We start from the raw sequence: 21,378 nt of genomic DNA on the forward strand, positions 1-21,378 counted from the left end.
ACAGTTTCACAGGAAACAAAGTTCTATGCACGCATAAACAAAACCTCACAACAAGATGTTTAAATATGTGTATGTCTCCTTTAAATCTACATATCTAAGAAAAAGTCACTGTGTATAATGTGTCCAACAAGGCAAACAAATATGTCAGGCAATGCAGATTAACAAATTACAAAATCCTAACGCCCCTCCCCCCTCCCCTCCACTCCCTCTCGATGTATCGCGCGCGACGCAAGGCAGCACTTTGTCTTCGCTTTGCTCCCTTGCGCACACAAGACTGAGCCACCATCGTCGCACTGAGCACCACCCATGCCACCCCCCTTCTCTTACGCTTTCACTCGCACATACAGCATGCAGCGTGTGGTCATTGTGTTATCACCCTTGGGCTTTATGCGAAACATGAGGGGGACGGCAATGGCAGGAATGCGCCTGAAGTGCCCATACAATTGCTATCGCAATAATATAATGAGAGTGTCCAGCAACTGAAGCGTCCCGTGGCCCATTACTTTCTGCAAAATAAGAAGTACAGTCACACAATAGAACTTTCACCATGCGACGATTCGCTGCACTGCAACAATGTTTTTATTTTTTGTTTTTTGTGGGTCGGGGGTGCCGAAAAAAAGAAAAATGCAAAGGAAAGCAAGTTGGCCACAATCGAATGCCTACATTGGGCACCTAATGTGGCTGCTGAAGGAATATCGAAGAAAATGTGAGATGCTTTGTCCACAGAGAACCATATGCATACTGCTTGGTATCCTACACTGGCGAAACAAGACTTTCCAGAGAGGTTGTGCTCAAGCGAACGCATTGTAATCCATCAAGTACCCACATTGATGGTGGCGAGCGACCATTGTTTCTTTCTCTCGTTTGCTAGCTAGAAAGCATCCAAAACTGTGCCAGGCAAAAATGAATGTGCACCGAAGGGCGCCGCATAGTGGTCGGGGCAACACGAAAAAAATGCGTGCGCTCTGGCTGGCTTGCGCTTGCGCGTGCCAGGGGAATAGCGGACAGCCAATTTTTATGCGAACACCTCCTGCACGCTTCAGCCTCCGCGGCCTCAACCCACGGGCCGCCCTGCTTCCAGCTTTGATCCCCCCACTACCACTTGGGTGCCTCGGAGATCCTGCGCCGCCTGCTTTAATATAACCTCAGGTGCTCTCCTGAGGCCTCGGTTTGCCGTTTACATGTGCCCTCCTGGAGCAGTGCTTGTAAAACATGCAATCTATCATCGCGACTAACAAAGTGACCCGCGAATTATACAACACTAGTCAGAACCTTGCCCTTTCAGAGACAGTGATCATCAAATGGGGTGTCCATGCCCACTGCCTCACCGCGCAGGCAGTCAGGAGCGTAAACAAACTCGAACCCCCTCTGCCATGCCGGCACGCCTAGGTACAAACGCACGCTACATGCACAAAGAAACTTCTCTTCCATTGTGCCGAGGCAGAGTCACATATTCAAGGAGCAAAGGCCCCCAGATTTTCTCTCTTGCACGTGCTCTTACCCGCGCCTGCACAGAAACATTGAGTGCTGTAAAAAGCTCCATGCCCCGCTGTACCTACTAGCAATTGTAAAAACACCACCGGGCTATGCTCCTGATCAGGGCATCATTGAGACCACCCGGAAGCTGTATTGCAAGGCTCTTTTGCAGCGCGTGCTCACAGCATATGGTGCCAGCATGAGCTACAACATTGACTTGCTTACTGTGATCCACGTGCTGAGCTTTTCATGGAAATAACACGCACCTTCGAAGGTCGCCAACTGCTTTGCACACGCCGGCTTTTCCCACGCCGTCGTCAGTGACCCTGAGGATGACCAGCCCGACGATGAATGGACTTGCAGTGATCTGTACGAGGCTCTTCATAAAACCGCTGGCCAAGAGGTAGAAGGTGACTTCGAGACATTCGCCTTGCTGATGCTGCTCCCATGGTCGCCCCAGCCACGGATGCGGAGATACTAATTGACACTGTTAGTGACCCTGACGAGGATGAAGAGCGAGCGGATGAAGAGCCACGTGAAGTGCCAACTATGGTGCAGACGTGGGAGCACCTACGCCTACTGGGAAATAAGGTTGAATGCATGGGCAGTGACCAGGGCCTCATGCAATGCTTGGTCAAATTAGAGCAGGGGTTGCTTGCACCTGATAAGAACTTAAAACAGCCAAACCTCACTGCCCTTTTTGCATCTGAATAAAGTTTTCCTTCACTGAATACATTGTATTTTGACTTCCTAGCAGTTGTGGTGCAATTAAAACTTGACTGCTTTAGCTTTTCTCAAGTTGTCGCTTATATCGAATTGCCGCTTATATAAAAAAAATTTTCGCCGTCCCGCTGACTTCGTTATAACGAGGGATTACTGCATATGGGCACCAGCCAGGACATTCAGTTGGGATTGGCTTAACCAGAGAAGAATTAACGAAAGTGTACTGCACTGAACTCTGAAAGCGTTTGCCCACGTCCATCCAAAACAGGAACATGCCACCAATTTGACAACACTGGTCAAATGAATGCTGGAATCAAAATCAAGGAAATAGCAACACACAATAAGTGGGACCAGAAGTGATGATTTGTGTGTGTTCCTTGTGAAGTACTGAATATTGTGCACCAAAGACTTTTGCTGGTATTCATGCTTAACTTCTTGCCACTCTCTGTGTGCTGCCCTTCAAACCATATGCTACTACGTGCTGGTCTCTGGCCTTACCTCATACTCTTTGCTCGTCATAAACTTGAAGACAACATGCTTGAGGTATTTGAAGTTGATGTCATCCTCCAGCTTGCTGTCGGGGCCCCTTGGCTGTGTTGCCAACCTTGCGTCTTTGGTTCCAGCTCTTGCCACACTGTCGCCAGCAGAGCCGAGGCCACTACTATGGTCGACAGATGGTGGTGGTACATCGCTGGTCGCACTGGGTGCTCCCTCAATACTAAGCACAGCAGCTGCAGTGGCAGCCCCCTGGTGGCTCTTGAGCTCCTTCTGTAGGGCTTTCTTCATGTCGCTAATCCTCTGCTGTTGCAACTTCAGCATCTGCGAATGGAAAGAGCTCCAGCTGACCCAATCACCAAGACCTGGTGGCTAAAGCATGAGACTTACAGGGTGGCCAGATTTGCCTACTTTGCACCAATGTTGCATTGAGTGACACAGAGTAACGCTTTCTGCTGTAACTGTTTAGGCACCATTTGGCAACTTTCTTGGGTAGTTTGTGTGATCCGTGGCTTAGAGTAACTAGTTATTGGCAATTTAATGGCCAGTTCTTGAGCTTCAGAATTGGAAACTCCAATTACAGTGCATATAAATGACAACCTATTGCCTTGATGGCTTTCCTCTCAGGCCCAAATGCATTCTGTAATATGAAGCCGTGCAAAATAAATGGGCCAACTGAAAGCCTGCCAAGATATTTCAAAGTGATATAAAAAAAATATGCAACAACATAGAAAGCATCTCAGCATGTAAGAACAGGTGTACTCATCTTGATCGCCTTCTGCATCCACAGCTCGTTGGTTGCGTATTATGAGGCTGAATGTTTCTGAATTTTATGTTGTCAGTATGTACTAATAACGGATGCACTTGAATCACCAAAATATGCAATGTAACACAGTGGAATTGATGAATATCGTGTCAGTGGTAAATAAAATGCACTGCTGCACTGTCCCACAGGGTACCGCCTACTGTCGAGGTTTATTGTGAGCAACTCGCCACTAGAATGAATATTGCCACAGGCAACAGCAAACATCCTATTCTGCATCAAGGAATGAGACAGTGCAGGAATGCAGCCCTACAGCCTTTACAGTCATGCCTGGACTGATACTCCCTACAGCTGTCTTCAAGTAATGAAATTTCCTAATAAAGTAGTACAGATATGTGAGAAGAATAAAAAGCAACTCACATACTGAATGAAACACTGAATATTTTCTCATTTCTAAATGAAGTAAAACAATAGTAGAGTGGAGTTCATTTGGTGAAAGAGAAGGCTATTTACATTACATCATACATGTATAATGCTGCTCACAACTGGACTTCCAGCCAACTGAGCAGCTTGTAAACGATAAATGCCTGAAGGGTGGGTATATCTGGTGCACCATGACGATAATGGTAAAGAAACAAATTAACAGCACGTGGCAAGATGCCTGTACAGTGTTGTGTTTGTTGAAGAAGCTGCTACGGCACCACACATCATTGAAGAATATACTACACCCCTTCACATCATTTTGAAGCCACGCAAATATGGTATGAGTGGCAAAACAAAAAATTCGTTAACTTAAAATGGGACAAATTCCTAAGCCAGCGCACGCTCATTGAACAAGTGGAAATTATTGTGCAGAAGTTAGCTGCTCCATGTGCTCATCAGTCTGGAACTGGTACCTCTGCACAGCAATCACAGCTCTCCTACAACATAATCAATAGATTTAGAGTTGGCTAGGTCATGCGATGTGTATAGCTAATAAGCAGTGGCCTTTTCAAATTAATATAATGGCTGCCAAGGGATAGGAAATGCAGCTGAAGATGAAAGAGGACTGGGTGACGTGACGGGGCTAGGAAATCTGCCCTCTCTAGGATGTAGTCAGCGAATGCGAGAACAAGGGTAGACATTATTTGCACAAAAAATCAAAATGCATATTTAAACAATAAGAAAATGCAATGTTTACGTTTCGAACTACTTTATGGCACTATTACAGTTTACGAATTATAGCTGGTAAGACTGCAAGGCATATCCACTTAGAACTGGTTTCACTTAGAACTGGAACTAGTTTCGCGATAACTGCTGTCGAACTTGTGTCAAGAGGGCTGTTGTGACAACGTGGGCGTGTGACTTGTGACAATGTGGGCTGCTGTGCCCCTTACTTTATTACTGTTGTGCCCCTTACTTTATTACCAAAATGCTGTTTTATGTACTGAAGCACAAAAATGACCGCCACACCAATTTCTCGTGAAGGTAATGTCTGCCTCTTTGAAAAAATGCAGTTCAAGAATTATACTTGTGCTATCTACCACAGGCAATTAAAAAAAATTCTTTACAGTCTGAAAAAAAAAAAGACATCCTGTATTTACAGAAAGTGGGCACGTGAGCAACAGCGACAACGTGGCTCATCGGCCTCGCCTTTGCTTTTCGCAGGTTTACGTGATGCTTGCCCTGTTCGGCGTCCAACTCCCGCTGGACGCGCCAGCAAGTTCACAACGCTTGCTTGAGCCTTGGATGCCACAAGGATTTCGACAGAACAACGATGACGGCACTTTCTTGGATTTACCGCCCTCGGTGCGTCAAGGCTTCAGTCATCAAACTGGATCGTTAACGTCATCAATTCTTCAAAGCTGTATAAACTGGCTGCGGCAACCAGCCACTTTCAGTGGGCACGTGGGCAACGGCGACAACGTGGCTCATCGGCCTCGCCTTTGCCTTTCGCAGGTTTACGTGATGCTTGCCCTATTCGGCGTCCAACTCCCGCTGGACGCGTCAGCAAGTTCACAACGCTTGCTTGAGCCTTGGATGCCACAAGGATTTGCCACAATGCAGTCACAGGATGCCACAATGCAGTAAAAAAAGGGCCAAACTGAACTTTTTGCTGATGTTAAAGCCATCAAGTCTAGCCAATAAATATTGAAATAAAGAGTTTCCATTGAAAAAAGGTTGGATGCCCTCGAAGACAAAGCTATATTACTGGTTAATGTTCAAAGCAAGGCAACGGACTTGATGAGCAGCTTAACCACTCAGAACAACTCATTAAATCTTCGGCTCGATGAATTAGAGAATAGATCACGATGCCAAAACCTAGTTTTTCTATGCTTGCCTGATTTGCACGAAACATGGGCAGAGTCCGACGCACGTGTAATTGATGCCTTTGTTGGCGTGCGCGAAAGCCCATTAGATAATGTGGTCCAATGTGCTCATCGCTTTGGGCACATTGAACCTAACAAAACTTGTCCTATCATGGGTAAATTTTCAAATGAAAAAATAAAAGAATTGGTGCTTTTCAGGTGTAGTAAGTTTAAAGACAAAGGCATCATCGTCAGTAAGGATTTCTTGCCTGCCACGCGTATTATTAGGAGCAAATTAATTGAATTTGTTAAAAAGCAACCTGGTGCGCCGCCTTTTCAGCTCCATTACAAGAAACTTCTGATTAACAAAAAAGAGTACGTGTGCGGTGCTACTGCTGGCACCGTAGTAGAGCATGCATAGAATGAGGCATCACATAACCGTCATGCGAGTAACACGCCACGCACAAATGAATAGGAAATTGAAAGGGGCGGTAGGCGCGATTTTTGTCTGCTCCATGTCTTCTTTTGTAATATGCAGAGCATTAATAACAAACATGACTTTCTGAATTTAGCTATTGATACCTCTAATGCTGAAACATTCACTGAAACATGGCTGTACCCACCAATAAACGACAGTGAATTATTCTTGGAAAACTTCCCTCTTTTTTATTGTTACGGTGGCACACAGAAAGGAGATGGTGTTCTCATAGGAATATTGACGACGCTTCCGTCTCAGTGGATTCAAGTTTGTAGTGAACTTGAGATAATTTGGACTCTTGTTGAAGTTAAGAAAACAAAAAATAATTATTGGAGCTTATCGCCCACCTACATTTTCCTCCAGCTTTGTAAATGAATTACATGATGTAAGTAACACGGTTTTGTCACGATACCCCACAATACCTTCATTCCTGGTTGGTGATAATATCCCTAATTTCACACGGGACTGCAATCTGCCCATCATGAATCCTTCGTCGATGCTTGCAAAACAGTTTCTTGACTTCTGTAATGTTCTTTCCTTTTCACAAATTGTCAAAAAAACCCACCAGGACAACAATTTCTACCGGCAATACACTCGATTTAATACTCACCACTCGTTCCGATTTTGCTTCTGATATAGCTTTACTGCCGGGTTTCAGTGCTCATTCCATCTTAACATTTGAAATAAAGTTATCGCTGCCTAAGTACAAAAATAAAAGCAAAACTATTTGTGATTTCAAACATGCAAACTTTGACGCAATCAACAGAGAATTGTGTACGTTCATGGATACTTTTCTGACTGAATGTGACAGCCGTAGCGTTCAAAACAACTGGGATTTATTTATGAGCGAAGTTACAGCCTTACTTGAGAAATATGTACCCATTTGCTTGATAACTTCAAACAAATTGGCGCCATGGTACAAAAGCCGCATCAAATGTCGATCAAATAAAAAGAAGCGTGTCTTCAGATCAGCGAAACGTTGTCCTTGTGACTATCATTGGAATGCACATAAACTCGCTTCTAATGAATATGTATGAGCACTCCGTTACGCAAAACAGCCCTTTCTGGAAAGCACTCGCCAATCCATGCTCGCTACTGACACTAAAAGGTTCTGGCGTGTAATTAATCCATGAGGTGATAACGCTATAAGCTTTGTGGATAACGCGGGAGACCGTATACCTTCTGAACAGTGTGCATCTATTCTTAACAATGTTACTTTTCATCAGTGACAAGTGTTTTGTCACCACTTTTACATTGCCAATATTCTACTTCAATGTGTCCAATTACAGTAGACCCAAGTGGTGTAGAACATCTAATTAATAAATTTAAGCTTTCTTCTTCGCCTGGTTGCAACGCGATCAGTCCGAAGTTTTTGAAAAGCATGAGCGAGTATAGTTCCATTATACGAACCAAAATTTTTGAACAGTCAGTTGACACGGGTTCTATCCCGGCGGAATGGAAGATAGGAGAGTTGATACCACTCCATAAAACAGGTAGTAGGCACTCTCCACTTAACTATCATCCCATTTCACTCACTAGTATCCCATGCAAACTTTTTAAGCTTATCTTATTTTCTAATCAATCAGAAAGTGGTTTTGTCACGTAAAACCCCATTTTTAATTTTTAATATAACTCCTGCGGGGACGGTAGAGTATCCGTCTCCAGTGCAAGAGGACCATGATTCAAATCCCGGTGCCGCGCAATTCTCCACCGGAAAATACAAAAAAAAAACCGTGTGTTGAGAAAATTGCACAAACAGGCCTGGAGTGCGGCCTGATCCCGGTGAACAGAACCGGTAACGCACTCTCTCACCAGAGCAGGATTGGCCACCCTGGTGCAGTACTTGGCCACAACCTCCTATATGAATACAACAATCAAACCCCGGCCCTCAGTCCCCAGCAGCCGCGAAGCAACTGACCACGGCGGCGGTCAGATCTGTGACGCTGCAGAGGGTGCTAAGAATACCTGGCTCCGGACAGGCCGCCATTGGAATCTGAACCTGGCAACGTTCAACGTTAGAACGCTATCTAGTGAGGCGAGTCTAGCAGTGTTATTGGAGGAATTAGAGGGTAGTAAATGGGATATAATAGGGCTCAGTGAGGTTAGGAGGACAAAAGAAGCATGTACAGTGCTAAAAAGCGGGCATGTACTGTGTTACCGGGGCTTAGCGGAGAGACGAGAACTAGGAGTCGGATTCCTGATTAATAAGGAAATAGCTGGTAACATACAGGAATTCTATAGCATTAACGAGAGGGTGGCAGGTCTTGTTGTGAAACTTAATAAGAGGTACAAATTGAAGGTGGTACAAGTCTATGCCCCTACATGCAGTCATGATGACCAGGAAGTCGAAAGCTTTTATGAAGACGTAGAATCGGCGATGGGTAAAGTCAAAACAAAATACACTATACTGATGGGCGACTTCAATGCCAGGGTAGGCAAGAAGCAGGCGGGAGACAAGTCAGTGGGGGAATATGGCATAGGCTCTAGGAATAGCAGAGGAGAATTATTAGTAGAGTTTGCAGAACAGAATAATATGCGGATAATGAATACCTTTTTCTGCAAGCGGGTTAGCCGAAAGTGGACGTGGAGGTGCCCGAATGGTGAGACAAGAAATGAAATCGACTTCATACTCTGCGCGAACCCTGGCATCATACAAGATGTAGACGTGCTCGGCAAGGTACGCTGCAGTGACCATAGGATGGTAAGAACTCGAATTAGCCTAGACTTGAGGAGGGAACGGAAGAAACTGGTACACAAGAAGCCAATCAATGAGTTAGCGGTAAGAGGGAAACTAGAGGAATTCCGGATCAAGCTACAGAACAGGTATTCAGCTTTAACTCAGGAAGAAGACCTTAGTTTTGAAGCAATGAACGACAATCTCATGGGCATCATTAAGGAGTGCGCAATAGAAGTCGGTGGTAACGCCGTTAGACAGGAAACCAGTAAGCTATCGCAGGAGACGAAAGATCTGATCAAGAAACGCCAAGGCATGAAAGCCTCTAACCCTACACCTAGAATAGAACTGGCAGAACTTTCTAAGTTAATCAACAAGCGTAAGACAGCGGACATCAGGAACTATAATATGGATAGAATTGAACAGGCTCTCAGGAACGGAGGAAGCCTAAAAACAGTGAAGAAGAAACTAGGAATAGGCAAGAATCAGATGTGTGCGCTAAGAGACAAAGCCGGCAATATCGTTACTAATATGGATGAGATAGTTCAAGTGGCTGAGGAGTTCTATAGAGATTTATACGGTACCAGTGGCACCCACGACGATAGTGGAAGAGAGAATAGCCTAGAGGAATTCGAAATCCCACAGGTAATGCCAGAAGAAGTAAAGAAAGCCTTAGGAGCTATGCAAAGGGGGAAGGCAGCTGGGGAGGATCAGGTAACAGCAGATTTGTTGAAGGATGGTGGTCAGATTGTTCTAGAGAAACTGGCCACCCTGTATACGCAATGCCTCATAACCTCGAGCGTACCGGAATCTTGGAAGAACGCTAACATAATCCTAATCCATAAGAAAGGGGACGCCAAAGACTTGAAAAATTATAGACCGATCAACTTACTGTCCGTTGACTATAAAGTATTTACTAAGGTAATCGCAAATAGAATTAGGAACACCTTAGACTTCTGTCAACCAAAGGACCAGGCTGGATTCCGTAAAGGCTACTCAACAATAGACCATATTCACACTATCAATCAAGTGATAGAGAAATGTGCAGAATATAACCAACCCTTATATATAGCTTTCATTGATTACGAGAAAGCGTTTGATTCAGTCGAAACCTCAGCAGTCAGGGAGGCATTACGGAATCAGGGTGTAGATGAGCCATATGTAAAAATACTGGAAGATATCTATAGCGGCTCCACAGCCACCGTAGTCCTCCACAAAGAAAGCAACAAAATCCCTATAAAGAAAGGCGTCAGACAGGGAGATACGATATCTCCAATGCTATTCAAAGCATGTTTACAGGAGGTATTCAGAGGCCTGGAGTGGGAAGAATTGGGCATAAAAGTTGATGGAGAATACCTTAGCAACTTGCGATTCGCTGATGATATTGCCTTGCTTAGTAACTCAGGAGATCAATTGCAATGCATGCTCACTGACCTGGAGAGGCAAAGCAGAAGGGTGGGTCTGAAAATTAATCTGCAGAAAACTAAAGTATTGTTTAACAGTCTCGGAAGAGAACAGCAGTTTACGATAGGTAGCGAAGCACTGGAAGTAGTAAGGGAATACATCTACTTAGGGCAGGTAGTGACCACGGATCCGGATCATGAGACTAAAATAGCCAGAAGAATAAGAATGGGTTGGGGTGCGTTTGGCAGGCATTCTCAAATCATGAACAGCAGGTTGCCACTATCCCTCAAAAGGAAAGTGTATAACAGCTGTGTGCTACCAGTACTCACATATGCGGCAGAAACCTGGAGGCTTACGAAAAGGGTTCTGCTGAAATTGAGGACGACGCAACAAGCTATAGAAAGAAGAATGATGGGTGTAACGTTAAGGGATAAGAAAAGAGCAGATTGGGTGAGGCAACAAACACGGGTAAACGACATCTTAGTTGAAATCAAGAAAAAGAAATGGGCATGGGCCGGACATGTAATGAGGAGGGAAGATAACCGATGGTCACTAAGGGTTATGAACTGGATTCCAAGGGAAGGGAAGCGTAGCAGGGGGCGGCAGAAAGTTAGGTGGGCGGATGACATTAAGACGTTTGCAGGGACAACATGGCCACAATCAGTACATGACCGGGGTAGTTGGAGAAGTATGGGAGAGGCCTTTGCCCTGCAGTGGGCGTAACTAGGCTGATGATGATGATGATGATGATTTTCTAATCTTGCTAACTTTCTGGAATCTAATTCTTTTTTCATGCACTCACAACATGGCTTTCGCAAAACTTATTTATGCGAAACACAGCTAATATCGTTTACACATAAGCTGCATGCCATTCTTGATTGTTCTCTTGTGGATTGTATATTTCCAGATTTTTCGAAAGCGTTTGATAAAGTATGTCACAATCTACTAATGTATAAATTGCATATGCATAACTTTGATTCCCAATTACTTATTTGCCTTCAGTGTTTCATGTCGAGTCGTTCTCAGTTACTTTGCGCTAACAGCATTGACTCTCCTTCTAGTCTGGTTTCCTCGGGCGTGCTGCAAGGCTCTGTCCTTGGACCACTGCTATTTCTAATGAGTAATGCTATGTACACTACGGAGTGCGCCTCCAACGGACTTGGCTATGTGCACTACGGACCCTGTGGCGCCATCTAGGAAGAGCCTAGGGAAACACGTTTGTCACGTGACCGCACCTTGCCAATTTTGCGCGTAGAGCGCTGACGAGCGGACCAGCGCTGCCCAGACGTTCTTGAGCGCGTTAGTCATGGAAATTGCTACAGGTGCGAGGTTCGATTCGTATGATGCATTTGACACTGCTCTGCGGCATTTCCAAGTGCATTTCCAAGTCGATAGATGTTGTGAACGCTCACTTGTCACGCGAGGCAGTAAAACTGAACAGCAAGCTTCGATTTTCAAATGCCACTTTCACCTGCAAGGACGGGGGACGACACAGGACTAATGCCACCGGAGTTCGTCCTAACCAACGGTACGTATAGCGACGAGCTATGTTCCGCGTTTCTGCATTCTCCCTAGCATCCACGCTGGCCACGTGTTGTGCGGGGCTCTTATTAGCATCCACGCTAGCGTAACCCTTCGGCAGCACCATTTTACCTGGCTACATGTTGCGCGGGGCTCTTATTCCCTCCCCTACACAGAGTAGCATGTCAGCGGAGATGGCTCGGCACAGCGAAAAAGTTTAAAAGGCACTTTTGTTCTTTCTCTAAGACTACGAAGAAGGACTGCCCGTAAAAACTGGTATTAGCGGTGAGGCGTGCGACTCAACAACTGGAAATCACTGCACTTAATTTGCAGCACAATCATGAAGTCAGCAGTGAAATCTACAAGGCATATCCTGAATGCCGGCGGCTCGCCAATGTCGGCGACTCGCTCAGCTTCGTGCAGCCTTTAATGAAGCTAAATGTGCCCCCAAGCATGATCGTCCAGAAACTGAAAGAACAAAGTGGTAAGTAGTCGAGAGTTTATTCTTAGTTTGTGAAGGTATTGATTGCATTATTACACATGCCTTGGTTTTAATTTTTTGTATGTGCAGGAAAAACAGTGATTGCCAAAGATCTGCACAATCTGAAGCGTGCAACTCGCACAGAGGATGAAGCAAGCCTACTAGTGGCACAACTAAAGCACTGCCAAGCCACTTATGGTGCTAGAGCGCTGTCGATCACTGACGAGAATAAGGAGCTGCAAATTCTCTTTATTAAAACGCCACACATGCAGCAAGCATTTAAGTCTTTTCCAGAGGTCGTGCTCCTTGACGCAACCTACCGCACCAACAAACTACGCATGCCCCTGTATGTGATGGCTGTCCAGGATGGGTCCGGAAGTACCCAAGTAATCGCATATGCCTTCGTTGCATCCGAGCAACAGCACGTTGTCAATCAGCTTTTGGAGACTTTTGTTCAAGAGAATCCTGCTGCTGCTGATACACAAGTGGTTGTTGTGGACAAAGATTTCACGGAAATCAATGCCATTAGAACGACGTTTCCAAGTTCACCAGCTGTTCAGTTGTGCCAATTCCATGTCACCAAGGCCTTCAAGAGTGCAGCTGGGCAGCTTGCCAAATCATCAGATAAGCGAGAACGTTTATTGAGTAGTTTCAATGAAATGCTGCTTTCCCCCACACCTGCCAGATACAATAATGCGAAAGCTGAATTTGAAAGGTATGCAAGTAAAGAAGCTGTGAGCTATTTCGCAAAGAACTGGGGCAACATTCCTGAAATGTGGGTCCGACACTTATGTGACCGCAAGTTTAGAGGTGGAAATAATACAACCAACCGTGTTGAGTCACATCATGCAAAACTAAAGAATGTCCTAGCATCATCATCAAAACTGCATGAAACAATGCGCAACATTTTAAAAATGTCAAGCAGCATTCAGCAAGAGTCATGCCACAAAACTATACTGCTGAAAACATGCGAGTTCTATTCTCATCAAGAATCTGAGGGTGTAGAGAAGGAATGTGCCAAGGTGCTAACACCTTATGCCTGCAAAATAATAAAGCAGGAACTGGCAAAGATGCAGGATGACCCTCCAGAGGTCAGAATCGTATCTGAGCAAACTTATGCAGTGGCATCGAGTTGCACTGATGCATGGCACGAGGTCTCTCTTGATAATCATGCGTGCAGTTGCACTATGTACTCGAAAACGAAGCTGCTTTGCCGACATTTTTTATATGTCTGTGTGAAATTTAGCGTTAAACCCGACCTGACAAAGGCTGTTCATAAGCGTTGGTTTAAATCTTACCAACTCAAATTCATGGGTGGGGCTGCTGAAACCAACTCTGAAGCTGCCAATCACGAAGCACCAGAGACATTCTCTATGCCTGGGCCCTCCTTCAAGAAGATGAATAGAAATCAGCGCTACAACTACGCATTGAGAACGCTTAAAGCTCTTGTCGACAACATGGCCGACTGTCAGCCGGATGTTTTTGCAGAGCGCCTTGCGTTCTTAGAATAGCTAAATGCCTCTTGGCTGAAGAGAGATGCCAGTTTCAAACATCCTCATAATGAGGATGAAATTGTGCAGGCAGATAGTGCCTCTGTGCTGGACATCTTGCCTACCACATCAAGTGTACCCCAAGAAGTCGGACAACTGCCTAGCGCATCGCCTGTATCCCAAAAAGAAACCGAACAACCTTGTGGCAGACAAACTGATAGTTGCACCAGTGATGTTGGGAGCCAACCGTGTTCATCTAGCAGCGCTTGTGACCTGAAGCTCCCTGAGGTAAAAAGTCGAGGGCGCCCATGCAAGCGAGTCCTCCAAAACCGATACAGGCGGGCAAGAGAAGCTGATGAAGAAGGGCCTGTGGCTTTCAAGTCTCTGTCTGAAAAGGCCAAAGCAAAATGTAAATACAAAGTACTCATTACGATTTGACATCCCCTAACTTGTTTTTACATTTTGTCTTTCCAGTGCTACTGGCTGGATTCTCTGACAAAGCCCTTTGTGATCGTGTGCTGAATAGAACGTGCCTGCTCGACGAGGCTGACATTGAAGTTAGGCCAGAGGCCTTACCCAGTGCACTGCTGGACTGCAGGGTTTCCCTGCCAAAGCTAAAGAAGTACTGCACTCCTGATGCTTGGTCCCTGCTCATGGCCTCAGGTATGCACTACAACAAGTATTTACTCGTCATATTTCTGTGTTTAACATGAGCTTTGAATTTTTTATGACAGTTGCTGTAAAAAAGAAAAATGCGCTCTGGATCTGTGGCCTGTGCAAGGAAAAGGATGATGGTGTGCTGAAAATGGTGTGCTGTGACCGTTGTTTGGAGTGGTTTCACTGGTAAGACATGTTAGACTACAGTTATGAATGTCATTGTTTTCTGCTGCCTGAGAAGTACTAACACAGGAAAGCTACGCTTTTTTTTTTGAAGTCTTTTTCTCAGTGAGGGATGGTAGTTTATTTTTTTCCTAAAAATTTCACAATAAGAGTCAAGTACAATGTACAGCCAAAATTTTGTCATGTAATATTGCCTGGCACTTGCAGTGAAATGAAAAAACATGCATTTCAGCTCGCATGTTCACATAACTATCTGAGCAATTATGAGAGTCTGGTCACCACTACAATAGTGCATTAGTTTCTCTCCTTTTCTTCACTTGCGCTTGCATATATGTATTTTCCAGGTGCTGTGCTGCAGTAACCAGCGCCGATTTGCAGAAACAGTGGTTCTGTACACAGTGCAAAGGCTGTTATTAAGTGCTCACTCTGATGGAAACCAATAAATATGTTGTATCCCTGAATCTTTTGTTGCAATTCATGCAAATTGGGTCATGCTGCCCATAATGACCTCAGAAAAATGTGAAATCCTTGCAGAATGTGATGAGCATGAAACAACTTCATGAACGGAATGCAGAAAATATTAGAAATCCAGAAATTATTGCTCACACTGAATCGCAGCAATCACACTTTGTAGTGATTTACAGCCGTGCATAGACAGCCAACATGAGACTGCCATGAAGTAGCTGTAAATACGCGTATATTCATCATTCGCGTATAGCACGGAAGGCTCATGTAAATGCTGCTTTTAAGCCTGGCCCACATATTTGTCCATTCTTCCCTTGCTATCAATAGCGTAGCAACTGCTGTCGATATCACATGTAAAAAGAAAAAAAAAAGCCTTTTCTGCTACCATCCACTCTGGTACGATACCTGAGGCCATATTTCGTTGGACACCCGATCACGCCGTAAGGGAAGGTGGAAGCGAAATAATTTCGACCACCAGCGCGCTAAAGCAATATTTTCGCACACGGTAGGTGACAGCAGATGCGTGCTTTCGACCACCAGCGCGGCAACCGCGGTATGAAACCGTAAGGGAAGGTGGAAGCGAAATAATTTCGACCACCAGCGCGCTAAAGCAATATTTTCGCACACGGTAGGTGACAGCAGATACGTGCTTTCGACCACCAGCGCGGCAACCGCGGTATGAAACCGTAAGGGAAGCAGCGCGCTAAAGCAATATTTTCGCACACGGTAGGTGACAGCAGATGCGTGCTTTCGACCACCAGCGCGGCAACCAAAATGTGGCCACAAGGTCCGTAAGTGTACATAGCCAAGTCGCGCTAAAAAGCAATATTTTTTGCACACGTGGTAGGTGACAGCAGATGCGTGCTTTCGACCACCAGCGCGGGTTCCGAAACCAAAATGTGGCCACGTGACAAACGTGTTTCCCTAGGCTATTCCTAGATGGCGCCACAAGGTCCGTAGTGCACATAGCCAAGTCCGTTGGAGGCGCACTCCGTAGTGTACATAGCATTACTCATTTCTAATTTGTATTAATGACTTACCTTCTTTTATAACATCTCATATTCATCTCTTTGCTGATGACTGCATAATATTTCGAGAGGTAACTGCTAACCATGATACAACCACTCTTCAATCTGATCGAGATGCTATCAGTGCATGGTGCAAAACATGGTGCATGGAATTAAACATAAGCAAATGTAAGTCAATGCGAGTATCCAGATGTAGTAACACTCCACCAGCTTATTACATCGACAACATTCCACTCGATTGCATTTCATCCTATAAATACCTTGGTGTTCACGTCTCATCTGACCTTACCTGGAAGACACACATCGCACACGTAATAAGCAACGGCAATTGATCATTACAGTAGGTTACCTCCAACGCAATTTTTCACATGCGCCACAAAGTCTCAAACTGATGCTCTATAAAACACTTATCCAGCCTAAACTCGAATACGCTGCCTCAGTTTGGGATCCTAATCAAAATAATTAAATTTATTCAGTTGAAATGGTGCAGGGCAATTCCACACGGTACATATTCTCCAACCATAACAGGACAGCAAGCATCACCACAATTAAGTCTAACCTACAGTTAGCACCCTTAGCATTGCAGCGTAAACATGTGCGGCTCTCTCTCTTTCATAAGATATATATACAGCATGGACCGCTTATAACGTAGGTCGCGGGAGTTGGGAAAATCTGCATTATAAGCGGTACTGCACTATATCAAATGCACCATTTTTAGACTCTTATTCACATGCAAATATGGTCAACCCATCTTTTATTACATATTTTACAACTTAACGTGCAGTAAAGCACCAGAATTGGACACTAAACAAAACGTTTTATTTTTCTTCATCAATGAAAAAATGCCGTTATTTTCGTCTGGCGCTGAGCCTTCACCGCATTATGCACCATTGTCATAATATATGGTACGCGGGAGTGGAAACATAAACATGCGAAGACTGTGCGCCGTGCGGGGGCAAAGAGGACAGTGAATCTTGGCAAATACCCGCAAGATGGTCATCATCATCATCGACGCCGACTTGGGAGCGCCGGCAGTGGTGCCTCAAAAAGCGTGGCGCGAGAGTGTGGCCCGTGGCCCGTGGCGTGAGCAGTGCGCGAGGTTCGGCGGTCGACGGAAAACAGCTTCCTCGCTGGGCGTCTGGCCCATAGGAGCTATCGCCGACCGCGCCAATACGCCACACCTGAAGCTGTCGCCCGCTGTCGCCCGCTGGGAGGTTACCTCGCCCCACTCTTCCGCTGGGCACTGGTCCAGGAGGGCTGGCGGTCCGGAACCGGGGCGCTCGAGCGTTCGGGTGAGCGGCCACAAGGCTACCCCGCCAGCTGTGGACGCGACCCGGTGACTGCGGCCAGTTTGTGATGTTATTGGGGCCGGATCACTCCAGAAAAAGGGAGAAGCAGCACGCGAAAGCAAAAACACACATCAGACTTGTATTGACGTACACGACACAGATAACGGCACACACACGTGACAATGTCCCAAAATGCCTCATAGGCGACATGCACTATATCTATGGATCGGTGGATTATGATTGGCCTACAGTTCCGGCGGAAGCGTGTGTCGCCGTGTCTGAGACCTCGTTGAACCGATGCCGGCCAGCGGGGTCGGACAACAGTGTCGGCCGGCGGGTCGGACAGCCGTGTAGGACGGCCGGGACGGTCGGCTGGGTCGGACAGCCGGGTTGTACGGCCGGGTCGGTCGGCTGGGTTGGACAGCCGGGTTGGACGGCCGGGTTGGACGGCCGGGTTGGACGGCCGGGTTGGACGGCCGGGTTGGACGGCCGGGTTAGACGGCCGGGTTAGACGGCCGGGTCGGACCGCCTCGCGGGGCTCAGGTAGCCGGCCGCAGTCACCGGGTCGCGTCCACAGCTGGCGGGGTAGCCTTGTGGCCGCTCACCCGAACGCTCGAGCGCCCCGGTTCCGGACCGCCAGCCCTCCTGGACCAGTGCCCAGCGGAAGAGTGGGGCGAGGTAACCTCCCAGCGGGCGACAGCGGGCGACAGCTTCAGGTGTGGCGTATTGGCGCGGTCGGCGATAGCTCCTATGGGCCAGACGCCCAGCGAGGAAGCTGTTTTCCGTCGACCGCCGAACCTCGCGCACTGCTCACGCCACGGGCCACGGGCCACACTCTCGCGCCACGCTTTTTGAGGCACCACTGCCGGCGCTCCCAAGTCGGCGTCGATGATGATGATGACCATCTTGCGGGTATTTGCCAAGATTCACTGTCCTCTTTGCCCCCGCACGGCGCACAGTCTTCGCATGTTTATGTTTCCACTCCCGCGTACCATATATTATGACAATACCCCCCTTTTCGAGAAAGTTGTTCGCAACTATTCTAACACAAGGACGCGGGATGAGAAACAGAAAAAAAGGAAAATTGTCATGTACGTCTGTCCGATTGTTCATATGAGTACACGACACATCTTGCTCACAGGGCATTGCACCCAGTCAAAGAACGAACGCACAAGTCTGTTCGCTTTCAACTAAATACTAAGCACTTGAGTTGTCGCAATGTCTAATCACATTTTGATATATAAACAGGTGATTACGCGCGACTCGACTCAAGTAGTCAGCTCCGACATTGTCACAATCTTTTATGTAGTTAACAGTAAAAGAATACTCCTGCAAAAGGAGACTCCAACGCCACACTCTGTTGACGTGCCTGGCGCGCTCCTCTGTGGGCTTGTTTCCGCTGGCCTGGTCCTCGGCGCTTTCTCGACTTCGGAGGGTCTTGTGTCGGCGCTTCTAAGACTTCAGGACCGAACGAACTTGTATTCTTGCACGCACACACAAGCACACACTGACGAGGAAGTGGAGCGGCCTGTACTTTCCCTTTAGCGGTTGTCTTTTGGCACTTGTCGCACGACTTCACGAAGCGTTTTACGTCTCTGTGCACATCTGGCCAATAAAATTCTTGTAGGACACGATCGGTTGTTCTCCTAATACCTTTATGTCCTTCCATGATGTTTTCATGAGCCACTTCTAATACGCCATGTCTAAATGCTTTTGGTATGACCACCTGCTTAAAGTTTCTGCCAGTGGCCCGGTGGTAAAGGCGATACAACAATCCTTTTTCCTCCACGAACTCGTAGCTGTGGCCCTTTCCCGAGTTAAACGACTTGCTTACTTTCGCAAAAATATGTTTCAGCGTCGGGTCTTTCCGCTGTTCTTCAATGAGTTGTCCTTTTGTCACGTCACGTAAGACGATTGTCGGAACGCAAAAGGGATGATTCTTGCCTTGTTCTTCAGTTCTGGCTACCGTCACGCTCGATACATGCTGAGGCTTCCTAGGCGCTTTATTCGGCTTCATTTCTATCGGCGACGACTCAGCGTTGGGAGCAGCGGGGTGCTTCCAGTCATAGTCCGGATTGTATGGTCCTCTGACGCCTGGAAGATTTCCCAGAATTACGTCGTAGAGGGGCTCGTCCATACATGCCATGGTTAATTCTCCTGTAAAGTACGGCGTGTTCAGTTGTACGACAGCTTCAGGTAGGTGGCTTGTTGAGCCGTCCAGAAGAACAACGTTGCTCGTTCTTCCCGTCATATACACCTCTGGAACGAGTTCCTGTCTGACAATTGCAGTATTACAACCGGTGTCTCGTAATACACGAACACTTCTTCCCAGCAGCCGGCCTTCAACCACTGGCATCCGGTCGATGAGGAAAGTTACAGCAGTCCCAGGGTTCTTGTCATCGCTGTCGCTTGATCGGCGAGTCTTCTTTCCTGGACGCTTTGATCCATTCACTGGACGAGTTGGGACTGGTTGAGATTTGGCGAGTGCACACGCTGAACTTGGTTTGTTGTCCCCGTACCCAGGTCGGCAATTTTCAGCTGTATGTCCCGTTCTGTCACACAACTCACACTTCAGCATACGATTAGGTGGGACACGGCAGTCAGGAGCCAAATGTCCAAACCGATGACAAAGGGTGCACATAAGTTGCGGTTTCCTGGGAGCTTCAATGTTTTTTCCACCAGAATCCTTTGTGTTATCGGGACCCTTTCCTAGGTTTGTCCAGTTCTGCGCTTCAAGAAAGCGATCCGTCAAGCTAGCGAGTTCGTCAAGGGATTTGCACTCTCGCTCCTTCAAGAAAATGACTAGCTTTGGCTCACAACAACGCAGAAACTGTTCAGAGATCATGTGATCTCGTAGACCTTCATATGTTTTAGGCACATTAGCCATCTCAATCCAATGGTCAAAATAGGCTGAAATTCTTGCTGTTAACTGTCTTCCAGTTTCGCCCTCTACTGCTCGTGCTTTACGAAACTTCTCTTGGTAGCCTTGAGCCGTGAATTGAAACCTTTGTAGCAAAGCTTTCTTTACCTTTGGGTAATCTAATGAATCAGTGGCAGTCATCCGACCGATCACAGTTAACGCTTCCCCAGTCAGACACATGCTCAAAGCAAGAGCCCATTTTTCTTGTGGCCAGTCCTGCCCTGTTGCTACGCGCTCAAATCGCTGTATATACGCGTGTAAGTCATCACGTTTCTCGTCGAACAAAGGAAGTAACTTCTGTGGGTTGAGGGATGACGAGGAGGTGCTGGGCGCAGTCAAAATTTCAGAAGCCGCTGCCGGCATATTACGAGCTCCTTCCTGAAGCTGCAGCTTTAGCTGGAGGATCTCGCGCTGCCTTTCGTCAGCTTCCTTGATTGCCTCTCGCTCCGCAGCTCTCTCGTCCCTTTGTTTTGCCTGTTCGGCCTCAATCCATCTGCGAAGTTCTGCGCCTGACAATCCTATTTGGAGACCTATAGCCGTGATTTTCTCTAAATCCATGGTGCCGTCTACTAATGTGTGTCTGCGCTCAAGCGAAACTGCCCCCTTTCACTGTATTTACGAGTGAATCCTGGCAGGCTCGCCAGTTTGTGATGTTATTGGGGCCGGATCACTCCAGAAAAAGGGAGAAGCAGCACGCGAAAGCAAAAACACACATCAGACTTGTATTGACGTACACGACACAGATAACGGCACACACACGTGACAATGTCCCAAAATGCCTCATAGGCGACATGCACTATATCTATGGATCGGTGGATTATGATTGGCCTACAGTTCCGGCGGAAGCGTGTGTCGCCGTGTCTGAGACCTCGTTGAACCGATGCCGGCCAGCGGGGTCGGACAACAGTGTCGGCCGGCGGGTCGGACAGCCGTGTAGGACGGCCGGGACGGTCGGCTGGGTCGGACAGCCGGGTTGTACGGCCGGGTCGGTCGGCTGGGTTGGACAGCTGGGTTGGACGGCCGGGTTGGATGGCCGGGTTGGA

The 21,378-nt window shown here is 46.8% G+C and overlaps 3 protein-coding genes across 10 annotated transcripts in view; 1 reads left to right on the forward strand and 2 right to left on the reverse strand.

Moving 5' to 3' along the window:
* The window catches only part of RpL35 (Ribosomal protein L35), a 343,229-nt gene that overhangs the window by 70,639 nt on the left and 251,212 nt on the right, over positions 1-21,378 (reverse strand). The gene's annotated exons all lie outside the window — the stretch shown is intronic.
* The window catches only part of LOC139052370 (golgin subfamily A member 1-like), a 231,397-nt gene that overhangs the window by 26,125 nt on the left and 183,894 nt on the right, over positions 1-21,378 (reverse strand). For 7 of the 8 annotated variants that reach the window (XM_070529459.1, XM_070529462.1, XM_070529458.1 and 4 more), the window contains one exon: positions 2,698-3,018. In XM_070529459.1, coding sequence (XP_070385560.1) covers positions 2,698-3,018 — 321 coding nt within the window. Of the gene's footprint in view, positions 1-1,742; positions 1,976-2,697; positions 3,019-21,378 lie in introns of all 8 variants that reach the window. The other variant, XR_011509873.1, reaches the window with a different exon arrangement.
* LOC139052410 (uncharacterized) lies at positions 11,577-14,640 on the forward strand. The gene is given in 6 exon segments (XM_070529505.1): positions 11,577-11,678; positions 11,680-11,833; positions 12,069-12,306; positions 12,394-13,926; positions 14,268-14,456; positions 14,528-14,640. Coding segments are annotated over 6 exon segments (2,298 nt in total). The 5' UTR covers positions 11,577-11,607.

Source organism: Dermacentor albipictus, unplaced genomic scaffold (assembly GCF_038994185.2).
Source record: "Dermacentor albipictus isolate Rhodes 1998 colony unplaced genomic scaffold, USDA_Dalb.pri_finalv2 scaffold_22, whole genome shotgun sequence".
Taxonomy (NCBI): domain Eukaryota; kingdom Metazoa; phylum Arthropoda; class Arachnida; order Ixodida; family Ixodidae; genus Dermacentor; species Dermacentor albipictus.